Consider the following 11,932-nt stretch of genomic DNA (forward strand, 5'->3'; position numbering starts at 1 on the left):
TGCATCCACCCTCTCTTGCTGATGGCCAGAGCTGCCTGCAAAGTGTCTGTCCTCTACTGTTCAGCTCGTCTTTCCTTGGCCAATGTGTGCAGGAATAGAGAGCTACAGTGTATGCTCCTCTCCTCCTCCAGTGCAGGGACTTTCGGGGGGAGATGGCTCTTACAGTCTGACTATTAGTTATTTGTATTGAGGTGCTGCCTAGGAACCCCAGTCATGGACCAGCCCCCCATTGTGCCAGGTAGTGTACAGACTCACAACAAGAAGACAATCACTGCTCCAAAGATTTTATGTAATCTGTTCCCCTAATTCATTAGTTTTTGTAGTGGGGTAGTGTCACGGAGTGTGGGGGGACACCAGGCCCTGCACCCCCGGCTTCCTGCGATTCACCATGACTCTCAGCCAGCCAGTAAAGCAGAAGGTTTATTTAGACGACAGGAACACAGTCCAAGACAGGTCTTGCAGGCACATACAACAGGATCCCCCCCCCAATTAGGTGCATCTTGGGGTCCCAGGGCACCACAGCGCCTTGGGGGGCCAGAGCCCCGGCTGCCTCCCAGCCATTCCACCAGCCAGCTCTGAAACTCCCCCTCCAGCAACCCCTCCCACAGCCTTTGTTCAGTTTCCTGGGCAAAGGTGTCACCTGGCTTCTAACCCCTTCCTGGGTTCTCATGTTACATGCTCAGGTATTCTCCCTCATGGCCAGTCTCCCATCCCCCAATGCAGACCATCCTAGCCACACTCCCCTGCCTTCCCAGCCAACACTCCCCACTCAGCATTCAAAGGCCACATTAAGAACAGTCCCAGTTCGTCACAGGTAGTCACCCCGCTCCGGCCCTGAAGGGGTTAAAGCAGCCCTGGAGAGGGCTGTGGCTGGGAAAAGCTGGGCTGGTTGGAAAAGCGGCCACAGCTGTGGGGCCAGCTCAATCAGGGCCCAGCTGGCCCTATAAGAGGGCTGAGGGCCAGAGACTAAAAACACACTCGCTCTAGCTCCTTAGAGAGGGAGAGAAGGACCTGGCTGCCTGGGAAGCTGAGCAGGGTACCTAGGGTGGAGCAGTGCTGGGGAAGGGCAGAGGGAGCTGGGGAGCTCCAGCCTAGCAGAGCCCCAGGCTACAGGCCGAGTTCAGGGCCCACAAAAGGTACTGGGGCTGCAGAGGGGCGGCCCAGAGACAGGCAGAGGCAGCTGGTCCAATCCCCACTTGCCGATGATGAGTGGTTTACAGACTGCCGTCTGCCCCCGTGAGTGGGGGCTAGATGGAGACTGGCAGTAGCCACTGAGGCGAGGTGGGGATAGGGGGCTGGGGGTTTCCCTGAGAGGGGAGACCCAGAGTGAGGGGGTACATGCGGTGGGCAGAACCCCTGGGCAAAGGGCACCGTTGTCTGGGAAGGACACAGGGCCAGCAGCAGGTGAGACACCGGCCTGCAGAGGGCCCTCTGGGCTGGAAGAGCTAATTTCCAGGACGACCAGCAGGAGGCGCCGCGCTGGTGAGTCTCAATCTTGCTACAGTGTTAAACCCCTATGTACAGTACAGCAGAACAGTCAACACTGTGGCGTTGCCAACCAGTGATGTAATGAACGCAGACTGCTAGAATAGCTTGTCTATAGGCCACAGTTCCTGTTGGGACAGTCAAATGTCTGAACTTTACATAACGCAAAACAACCCCCTCAAGTCAGAAGCCCTGGGAGGCTGCTTGACCCACTTTATGAACCCACGCTGTAACTTGGCACCACTGGTGGTTTGCTCAGGAGAGAGTCAGCCTGAAGAGCAGGTGTGTTGCATGCCAGGGCTGAGGTGCGTAAGCAGAGTTTGACCCTCCTTTATTCAGATTGGATCTGGCCAAAGGCAGTTCTGTTAACTACCTCACTTTCATGGAGGAGTCAGACGCATTTAGAGAAAAAAATTCTGTGGCTCAGGGAGGGAAAGTATTGCTCTTCTGAACTGGGTGCAGCATTAGAAGTGTTTGTGTCAGAGAGAACGGAAGCAGGGGTGTAGGTGGGAGAGTTGGAATTGCACGTGAGTTTCTGGCCCTTCTGAGACAGCGGGGATCTGATTCTGATCTCACTTCTGAACTCCATTCCCTTTGATGTGCACCACTGGTGAAACTGAGAGCATACTTAGACCACCTGGAGTTTCACTCCCCGTAAATTCCCTTGGATTCAGGCTTTCCCCAGGCCTTTATCTCTTTCCACTGAATAGGACCAGACCCAGGCTTCCTCTGTGCCTTTCCAACTGAGGTGATCCGTTCAGTTTAAGAACAGTGAGGCGCTACCTTCTAATGTGCTTTCCCCTATTTTCTCTAAAGAAAAGGCCCATCTAATCAGGGTTTGACCTGGAAATTATTTTGACTTATGCAAGAATCCTCTTTTTTCCCCATTCCATATAAGATAAATTGTCATGCTAACTCATAATTTACAACTGGGAACATGTTTTGAGATGGAGTGGTTACAAACTATATTTTATACTTATTTCAAAGACAGGAGGTTATTTCTTTTTGATGCTTATAACCAAATTTATCTTCCGGAGGGGGGTGGATATTCCTAATAATTTAGTTGTTGTTAAGTATCAACTGCCCAAGTCATTTTGTTTCACTTGAATTGGAACTTAAGCAACATCGGGCCCAACCGTGCCACCACTGAGTGCAGAATTCCCGGTGAGCTGATTAGAAGTTCAGTCTAAACGCTCCGGCCCATAACTCCATCACGGTGCAAATTTAGACAGTGTAGCTGAGCCTTTGGGCAAATTCACAGGATTTAATTGCATGCATAATTTAAGACCAAGATATGTAATATATGCCAATGAATGGAAATAAAGACCAGGTAAATTTTAGTAAACATTTATTTATTTAAAAAAACGGAATAAACCGACTAGGAGCATACAATGGAAATTCCAGAATCAAAAAGTCCATTTAATCCCCAAAACATGCCTGCAACAATCTTTCATTATATTTATGCTCTGGTGCAATTTTTAAAAGGGACCACGTTATCGGACTATGGTGAATTCTTCTTAGAAGGTGAATAGATTTCTTCCATATTTTGTAAGCATGGCTGTTATAGTCTAGTGCTTTAAAATGCAAGACACAATACAAAATGTGTGCAATATAAGGGCTGTGCCTTACAGAGTTTACAGTTGGAAATCAGATGCCATAAATAGGACAAGAATTTAAGGGAAGGAAGAAGAAGAGATTCAGAAATGGCATTATACATAAATTCAAATTCTGTTTGTTTGTTTTTTAAATTGTACAATCTGAAGTCCTTGTCATGCTGTCTGGAGTGACTCACTACCGTGAGTGCCTGCTGTGACATTATTGACATGAACTGTGACCGTATAGATCATTGTTGCAACCAGGGTCCTATGATTGCACCGGTTCTTGTACAGAGGAGGCCAAGTGGGGTGTCTATGGAAAGGTTGTAGTTTGCTGGTTATAATTATGCTGTCTTTGTGTGTATATCATTTTTGTATTTGAAGTTATGAATATTGGCTATGTACTTGTTTGATTCTAAGTAGCCTCAGTGAAGTATTTGGTCAGCTTCTTGAGAAAGGACTATTCTCAGTAAGTGTCCAATCAAGAAACACTTAACTGACAATGGACTTTGGGAGATGCCAATCCACATCTGAGCTTTCCTGGGAATGTTCAAACTAACATGTAAACAATGGCGTCGGCCTGCAAAAAGCTGAATCATCCATAGTACCATGTGACTTGCCCAGGTGGCTACAAACTCCATCTTGTTGCTGTGATCTTGCACAGGAAAACAAAGGTGTTTCTGCCCACAAGAGAGAATATAAAAGGCCCTAGAAACCCCTCCATTTGGTCTTCAGCTGGCCCAAAAGATAGTATCTCCACCCCAAAGAGATGCCTGAAAGAATCTGGAACAAAGGACAGTAACTATGGGAGTGTCAGTGATTGCTGGACCCAGACTAGGTAGGAGTCTAGTCTGTGAAAGAAGCTTATTGAAACATCTCTGAGGGTGAGATTTACCTACATTTAGTTTCCTACTGTATTAGGCTTAGACTTGCGTGTTTCGCTTTATTTTACTTGGTAACTTACTTGTTCTGTCTGTTATTACTTGGAACCACTTAAATCCTACTTTTTATACTTAATAAAATCACTTTTTGCTTATTAATTAACCCAGAGCAAGTAATTAATACCTTGGAGAGCAAACAGCTGTGCAACTCTCTCTATCAGTGTTATAGAGGGCGGACAATTTATGAGTTTACCCTGTATAAGCTTTATACAGAGTAAAATGGATTTATTTGGGGTTTGAATCCCATTGGGAAGTGGGTATCCGGGTGCTAGAGATAGGAACATTTTCTAAGCCATTTTCAGTTAAGTCTGCAGCTTTTGGGGGACGTGGTTCAGACCTCGGTCTGTGTTTGCAGCAGGCTAGCGTGTCTGGCTCAACAAGACAAGGTTCTGAAGTCCCAAGCTGACAGGGAAAACGGAGTCAGAGGTAGTCTTAGCACATCCGGTGGCAGTCCCAAGGGGGTTTCTGTGACCCAACCCATCACACCTGCTTCAGGGCAGACTGTCAAAAGCAGGGCAGACACCCCAAACTGGTGGTATGTTCTATAATTAGATTCCCCCAACCCAGTAATAAATGGGAACTCCCAAAGTACCACAGCAGTCTTATAATGGAGTCACAGACAGTCCCCTTATTGAAGTGTCTGTTTTGCTACCCAGGCAAGTCGTGTTATGTGATAAACGGTCACTTATACCAAAAATCACAAAATATTTCAGATAACACCCAGTCCCAAGAGACCCGTCACTCATCCAGGTCGATTTGCATCCTAGTCTCACACCAAAGACAATGCAGGTAGCTAATTCTGTAGTAAGCTAACTAGAGGCTGATGAGAGTTATTGAGAGGTTAAAGCAGGTACAAATATATGTACAGGTGAGTCACAGTCTATAATTTCAAATGGTAGCAGAGATGTAGCGAGCTGCCATTTTCTCAGAAGTCTTTTAGGGCTACCCAGAATAACTCTGGGGATCTCCCTCTTCTCGTTCAGCTATTCTGCCCTATTAGAATACAAACAATCCAGAGATGAAGAACTTTTCCTTGTGTCCATACTTATAGCTTCTTCTCACAGAAAAACCAATAGACAGTTTGGCTATCCACATGGGCTCTTTCGCTGATGGCAGAGAGAGAGAGGAGTGCATTTAGTCTTTGATCTCTGATCACACACAATGACCACTTGCTTTGAAATGCGCGAGAATTAGCACTTCCCTATTAAAGTTCTTCATTTGCATTACACAAGGTTGTTTCTCATGTGATGGGTTTTTTAGTTAGAAAGGGGTTCTATACAATGTACATGTTCGCTATTCCATTATAACAGGATACACATAAGAGAAAATAATGCAAGTAGAATCCCATTAGTTTTCATGAAGTTTAAAACCAAATACGTTCCTGTACATTTAACAATGCATTTATACCATTCTTATACATTTAACTTATTGACCCGTGTAGTAGGGCAGTTACCCCGCTCCTAGTAAAAAGGCTAGGCTGAATCGGGAAGCAGCCACAGGTGGGGCCATGCTCCAATCAGGCCACACCTGGCCCTGTTAGAAGGGCTCAGGGAGGAGCTGGGTCAGTCTCTCTCTTGCTCTGGAGAGAGAGAAGGTCCTGGCTGCCCAGGAGAAAAGGGTACCTGGAGTGGAGCAGGGCTGGGGAGCGGCCAGAGGAGCTGGGGAGCTTCAGCCTGGCAACTCCCCAGGCTGAGGCCTTGGTAAAGGCCTATGCAGGTGTTGGCATTGGGAGGTGCAGCCCAGAGACTGGACTAGCTGCTTCTGCCTATCTCCTTGCCAATGATGAGTGGCCATGACAGACTGCAGTTTGCCCCAGTGAGCGGGGGCTAGATGATGACTGGCAGTAGCCACTGAGGCAAGGTGGGGATAGAGGGTTGGGGGTTCCCCTGGGAGGGGAGACCCAGATTGTGGGGTACTGCTGGGGGCAGAACCCTGAGGAAAAGGGGCACCAGGGTCTGGGAGGGACACGGGGGCCAGTGACAGACGAGACACCGGACAGGAGGAGGCGCTCTGTATGCTGGAAAGCTAATTCCCAAGACAACCAGCAGGAGGCGCCGCGCTGGTGAGTCTCACTTGGCTACAGCCTGGCTTCCAGCTGCGTTTGTCAGTTCTCAGCTGACTCGGTCCACACCGGAGCTGGCACTTGGCTTACCAGCGTCACAGTCCTAATGACTATGTCCTCGCGTAAAAGGGATCTGATTAGTCATTTTGGGCCAAATCCTAAAGTCCTTACTCGTCCACATGTCAGTTTTGACTAGTAAGGATTGCAACAGTTGGCCTTGATAATATTACTTTAGATTCCACTTCATTTCAGTGTAGAGTTTCCTGCCGGGCAGAAACATGAACAAGGACAGGGGAAATTGTGCACATGAAATCCAAAGACAGAATTTGGTCCATAATAAATGAACCATTCATCAGCAGCACAGCATTTTTCATAGAAAAATGGATATTGTGCCATATCTAAATGACATAACACGTCTAAGGTTGCAGGGAGCAATATACACCAGCTCCCTTAAAATGTGATCATTGGAGATTAGACAAAAGCAATATACACTTGTTTGAACAAGTTCAGTACATGAGCTTTTCTTTTGGGGAGGGTGAATTTGAAGCTGATGGAAAGAACAACTGCTGGGTTCACTTTGGGCTCTGTCCAACTCCCACTGGAGTCTGGATCAAGTGTCTCCTCTCTTACAGTTTTCCTATATTACAGGGGTTCTCAAACCTTTCTTTTTGCTGAGCCCCTCTTTGAAAATATTTCAAGCTGTGACGACCTCCCCAAAAAAGAGAAAGCAAATTACTGTACATACCCATAAGTGCATATTCATGCTATTGCCAGCCTTACGGCTGCCCTGCTGCTGCTGACGGCGCTGCCTTCAGAAGTGGGCAGCCAGAGAGCAATGGATGTTGTTACCCCCCCCCGCCCCTGCAGCTCCTCTTTCCCCCAGTGACATTGTTATGATCTCACAACCCCCCTACAATAGGCTTGCGACCCCCTTTTGGGTCAGGACCCCCAGTTTGAGACTAAAACTGCTATATTAGCCAGGAAAGCTTTTTCCTATCACAGTCAGGAGTGTGTGCAGAACATAACTGGTCAGATGTTTTGGGGATTAGCTATGCAAATCATCTTCCCTTGGCTGCTATATACAAAATGAAAATCTAAACAAATTTAGAACAATTGGAGGGCAGCCCGAGTGAGGCGTGTGTAGGGAAGTGCAGCACATTTGCATGCGGAGGTTTCAAGGGGCTGGAGACTGACTACCCTGCTGTACTTCAACCTCATCCTCCTGCTCCCGGCGATGCTGGCACACAGCAGCCTTCCACGCCCTGCTCCACCTCCTCCCCTCACAAGCACAGGGGTACAATCCAGAGGCTTGTATAAAAGGAGAGTTAAATAAGGACGCTCAGACTTATATTTGTATGGATCAGCTCATGTTCTCTGATACCTCAGAGCCTGCAAGAGTGGGATGGAGGAGCCAGGAAGTCCAATAAGATTCCCCTTGTCACATGGCATAGAATATCAGGGTTGGAAGGGACCTCGGGAGGTCATCTAGTCCAACCCCCTGCTCAAAGCAGGACCAATTCCCAGCTAAATCATCCCAGCCAGGGCTTTGTCAAGCCTGACCTTAAAAACCTCTAAGGAAGGAGATTCCACCACCTCCCTAGGTAACCCATTCCAGTGCTTCACCACCCTCCTAGTGAAAAAGTTTTTCCTAATATCCAACCTAAACCTCCCCAACTGCAACTTGAGACCATTACTCCTTGTTCTGTCATCATGTACCACTGAGAACAGTCTAGATCCATCCTCTTTGGAACCCCCTTTCAGGTAGTTGAAAGCAGCTATCAAATCCCCCCTCATTCTTCTCTTCTGCAGACTAAAGAATCCCAGTTCTCTCAGCTGCTCCTCGTAAGTCATGTGCTCCAGCCCCCTAATCATTTTTGTTGCCCTCCGCTGGACTCTTTCCAATTTTTCCACATCCTTCTTGTAGTGTGGGGCCCAAAACTGGACACAGTACTCCAGATGAGGCCTCACCAATGTCGAATAGAGGGGAACGATCACGTCCCTTGATCTGCTGGCAGTGCCCCTACTTATACAGCCCAGAATGCCGTTAGCCTTCTTGGCAACAAGGGCACACTGTTGACTCATATCCAGGTTCTCGTCCACTGTAACCCCTAGGTCCTTTTCTGCAGAACTGCTGCCTAGCCATTCAGTCCCTAGTCTGTAACAGTGCATGGGATTCTTCCGTCCTAAGTGCAGAACTCTGCACTTGTCCTTGTTGACATGACCAATAGCTGCTCCCCTCAGGAGAAAGGAGCTGGGTGAGTGGGACACTGATGAAGCAAGTAAAGCAAACTCTTACCCTACCACAGGCCTGCACAACTTGTAAAGCGGCGAGGACCATATTACTCCAAAGAAAACAGCTGAGGGCCGAACCCCCCAAGCGCCGCCAACTGCCCCCCCCAGCTGCCCCCCAAAACACAACCCCCCAAGCGCCGCCAACTGCCCCCCCCAGCTGCCCCCCAAAACACCCCCCCCAGGGCAACCTGCCCCACGGAAACAAACCCTCCTTCCCCAGCGCCACCCCACCGAAACAGCAGTATTGAACCTCGGTAATTTGTTATAGTGGGCCCTTAATGTAGTATAATTAAGGTAAAAAAATGTCTTTTTGCTAGAAGTAGAATAAGATTTCCCCCCCCCCCCTTTGTAATCAATTGCTCTGTTGAATGAATGAGGAAGGCGTGGAAGGCAGGCACCTCCAGACAGCTGCAACCCTTGGAGAGGCATGGACGATGTAGTGAATCTGTGCCTATGGGTCTAACACTACCTTTTGGGAATATCCTCCATGAAACGCAGATAAGATGGAACCAGGTAAAGGGACACGGCGCTTTTACAAATGTCTACAGTTAAGCACCCCTGCCCCCAGCTAGAGCATGCACGTATATATAAAGCAAGTGTCTTCTCTGCTCTTTTTCCTTGGCGCTGTCTTGTTTCCTATAACAGCAAAGAATCATTATGTGCCTGATCTTGCAGAGTGCTTTAAGCACATGAATAGTCTCATGGCATGTTAAGCAAACATGCAAGTCCTTGCAGCTTTCATAGCCACAAACCACTTTCCGAGGCTCAATTTCCCTTCACAATGAGGTGTGCAGATGAGGAGTTTAAATATTGCAACTCTGGACCCAAGAGTCTGTTAAATGCAGACAAACATTAAATAAAATAGGAAAGGGGATGAAGCTTGGAGGCAGGTGTGTATCCTACCAATTCCCACCCACACCACCCCTTTCCGGGGTCCCACTGGGACAGATACATGGACATGAACACTTAACTGAGTTGAAGACTCAACCACTTTTAATTAGAAAATATTTATTTTATGTGTAACTCCCGCCATTCTTACAATTACTGTGTTTTAGTACAGTACAATTTGTAATACCACTTCTACACAGAACATGACAGTATGTCATACAATGCAGACATAAAATGTCCAAGGATGTTCAGAACGTTACTGTTCTTAAACCTTCAGCATAAATACCAAATATTTAAATTGCATAGAAATAATTTAACACTCATCAAAAGAGAGCCCGAAAGAGTTTGCAGAAACGACAGCTAGTGACTGGAAGCCACATTTTTATAAAGATTGCTTTTCTATGAAAGGAGAACAGCTGCTAGTCTGTTTCACCTAACCAAGCAAATGATTCTGTGTCCCAGGGACATGTGCCTTGGCAACACATTTCACAACCCAGCAGGCATCCTGCACATCCCCAATGTGAAAGGCACAGCTCCACCGTACTACCCACCCTGAGCTGCTCAGAGGATCTGAGGGGAGGGGTTATTTGGAATGTGTACTAGATTAACAACAAGCCAACTCTTGAGCCACTACTGCAGCATTATCCCTTCAGGTGATCAGGAAGATCTAAGGTGCTTAACATAAAACTACCTAGCCATTGACGAGCTATACAGAGATGTATTAATAAATACATAAATAAGCACAGGTTGTAATAACTCAGTGGAACGCGTTGAAGTTGAATGGAGCGCAAGGCTGGTCTATCAGACTTTCAAAAGAAGAGAGTTCATCATGGCTAGTTATCCAGCCTCAGGTTCCCATTCTCTGTCACACTGGTTTCCCCTTGTACACAGAGGTAGTTTCTGTTGTAGTTCCTTGTTCATTTCCTCTTCTCCCCTCACAGCTTGGTAGATTGACTGCAACAGTCAGACAACAGAACACACGTTACAAGTGACATTCCCTGTGCACTAGCCTCCAGGTGCCCTCCGTGGGCGCTGTGTGTGTCACAAGGAATAGGGACAGTGCTGATACAGCTAATCAATGGCATTTAGTGGCAGGGACCCCACCAGCCACCGGTAGCAGCCCGGGTTAATGGCGAAGAGTACAGACACTTATTAAAACTCGTTTTCCTACATGACACCTGGGCTTAGTTTCTCCCCCTATAATGGAGCTGGACTGATTGGCCCAGCTTGGCCCCGCGGTTTGTAATGAGAAGTATCCACCGGTTAAGACTCAGTGGCCCATCTCGCCCCTTGTCCCTGCAACACGGACACCTGCTTCAGACCGAGTCTGCTGCCCACACTCCCATGACACGGGACAACGGGCGTTAGAGCTGCACCCACGGGCCGCTGGCACAACACAAACAACCACACACCCAGGGCAGGTACCTGTTCAGGATCTTGTTGATGATCATTTTGACCCAGGGCGCGGTTGGCTCCAGACAGAATTTCTTGCCGTTTTTCGTGGTGGCTCTGCGGGGAGGCAGAGGGGAGAGCGGGGTGAGCTGGGGGTTGGCGCGGCGGGGAGGGGGGGGGTGCAGGCTGGGAGGGGCAGCAGGGCCCCGACACTTACATGACTTCTGGCACCCCGCAGTGGGGTCCCTCGGGGATCAGCTCCACGTTGGCGATGCGCTTGGGGTGGATCACCGCCGTCTCGGTCTGCAGGCACTGGCACCGCAGCTCGCCGGCCATGGGGGCACCTGCCCGGGGAGGGGAGAAAGACTCAGCTCCTGCCGGCGGCCCGGGAACACCCCACACCTGGGTTCCTTCACCCCCCCGGGACTCCCCGTATCCGGCCGGCTCTCCGACACCTGGGTCCCGTCCATCCCCCGGGACTCCCCTCATGCGGCCGGCTCTCGGACACCTGGGTCCGATCCGTCCTTCCAAGCCCCAGTGGGAAGCGAGATTCCCCCACCCCGGGTCCCGGGGCCACCCCGGCGCAGCCAGCCCCTTACCCCGGCACAGCGCGGCGCAGGCCGCCAGCAGCAGCAGCAGCAGGGGGCTGCCGGGGGCGAAGCTCCGTGGGCGGCTCATGGTTCGGGCTGGCGGCGGAGGCTGGTGCTGGGGATCTGGGCTGGGCTCGGCTCAGCTCTGAGCCTCCGCAGCGCCCCGCAGCCGCTTTTATCCCCGCGGGACCCGGCCGGGAAATTCCCGGGGCAGAGGGGGCGGAGCGGCCGGAGAAATCCGCTTCAGCCGGGCCCCGCCTGCCCCGGCCCCGCACCAAGGGCTGGGCTCGGGGATCGGCCCAGGATCCCCGCCCGCAAATCCCGCAGAAGAGCGGAGCCCGCCGGGGCCCACACGGGCTGCCCGAGCAGCAGCAGGGGGAGCCAGGGGAGGAGGCTGCTGGTGGGTTTCATCTTCACGTGGTCTCGTAGCCCAGGGGGGCCACACGGGCTGACACGCCGCCACCCACCCGCCCATTCCGTGCCGTGGGGTGGGCCAGGGGCTTCTGCCCGCGAGAACTGGTGCTCGTTGGCGGGGGGGGCAATTTAAAGGTTTGGTTCCCCCCATCCCAACAGCTTGAGTCCTGCCCCCAGGCACACCTGCCGCCTTACCCTCGGGGCCCCTCCCTGCAGCTCCCAGGTGTTAGCTGCAAGTGGAGAGCTGGCGGCGAACAGCTGGAAGCTGCGGGG

General features: G+C 50.1%; 1 protein-coding gene across 2 annotated transcripts; it reads right to left on the bottom strand.

The window, feature by feature from the left end:
- Positions 1-10,172: 10,172 nt before the first annotated feature.
- LOC135879352 (growth-regulated alpha protein-like) lies at positions 10,173-11,333 on the bottom strand. 2 transcript variants are annotated; one of them, XM_065405316.1, is made up of 4 exons: positions 11,255-11,333; positions 10,873-10,999; positions 10,689-10,772; positions 10,173-10,217 (listed from the first exon to the last, which is right to left on the bottom strand). In XM_065405316.1, the coding sequence occupies exons 1-4, from the start codon at positions 11,331-11,333 to the stop codon at positions 10,199-10,201; spliced, it is 309 nt and encodes a 102-aa protein (XP_065261388.1). In that variant the 3' UTR covers positions 10,173-10,198. The 2 variants fall into 2 exon arrangements, with proteins under 2 accessions (XP_065261388.1, XP_065261386.1); XM_065405314.1 differs by lacking the exon at positions 10,173-10,217 and having other exon boundaries at positions 10,628-10,772.
- Between the last annotated feature and the right edge of the window lie 599 nt (positions 11,334-11,932).

Source organism: Emys orbicularis, chromosome 5, assembly GCF_028017835.1.
Source record: "Emys orbicularis isolate rEmyOrb1 chromosome 5, rEmyOrb1.hap1, whole genome shotgun sequence".
NCBI classification, from domain to species: Eukaryota; Metazoa; Chordata; order Testudines; family Emydidae; genus Emys; species Emys orbicularis.

Coding starts and splice junctions, on each gene's coding strand:
- LOC135879352 (XM_065405314.1), bottom strand. CDS start 11,333: ATGAGCCGCCCACGGAGCTTCGCCCCCGGCAGCCCCCTGCTGCTGCTG. Junction 11,000..11,254: donor CTGCGCCGCGCTGTGCCGGG/GTAAGGGGCTGG, acceptor CTCCCCGGGCAG/GTGCCCCCATGGCCGGCGAG. Junction 10,773..10,872: donor TGCGGGGTGCCAGAAGTCAT/GTAAGTGTCGGG, acceptor GCCTCCCCGCAG/AGCCACCACGAAAAACGGCA.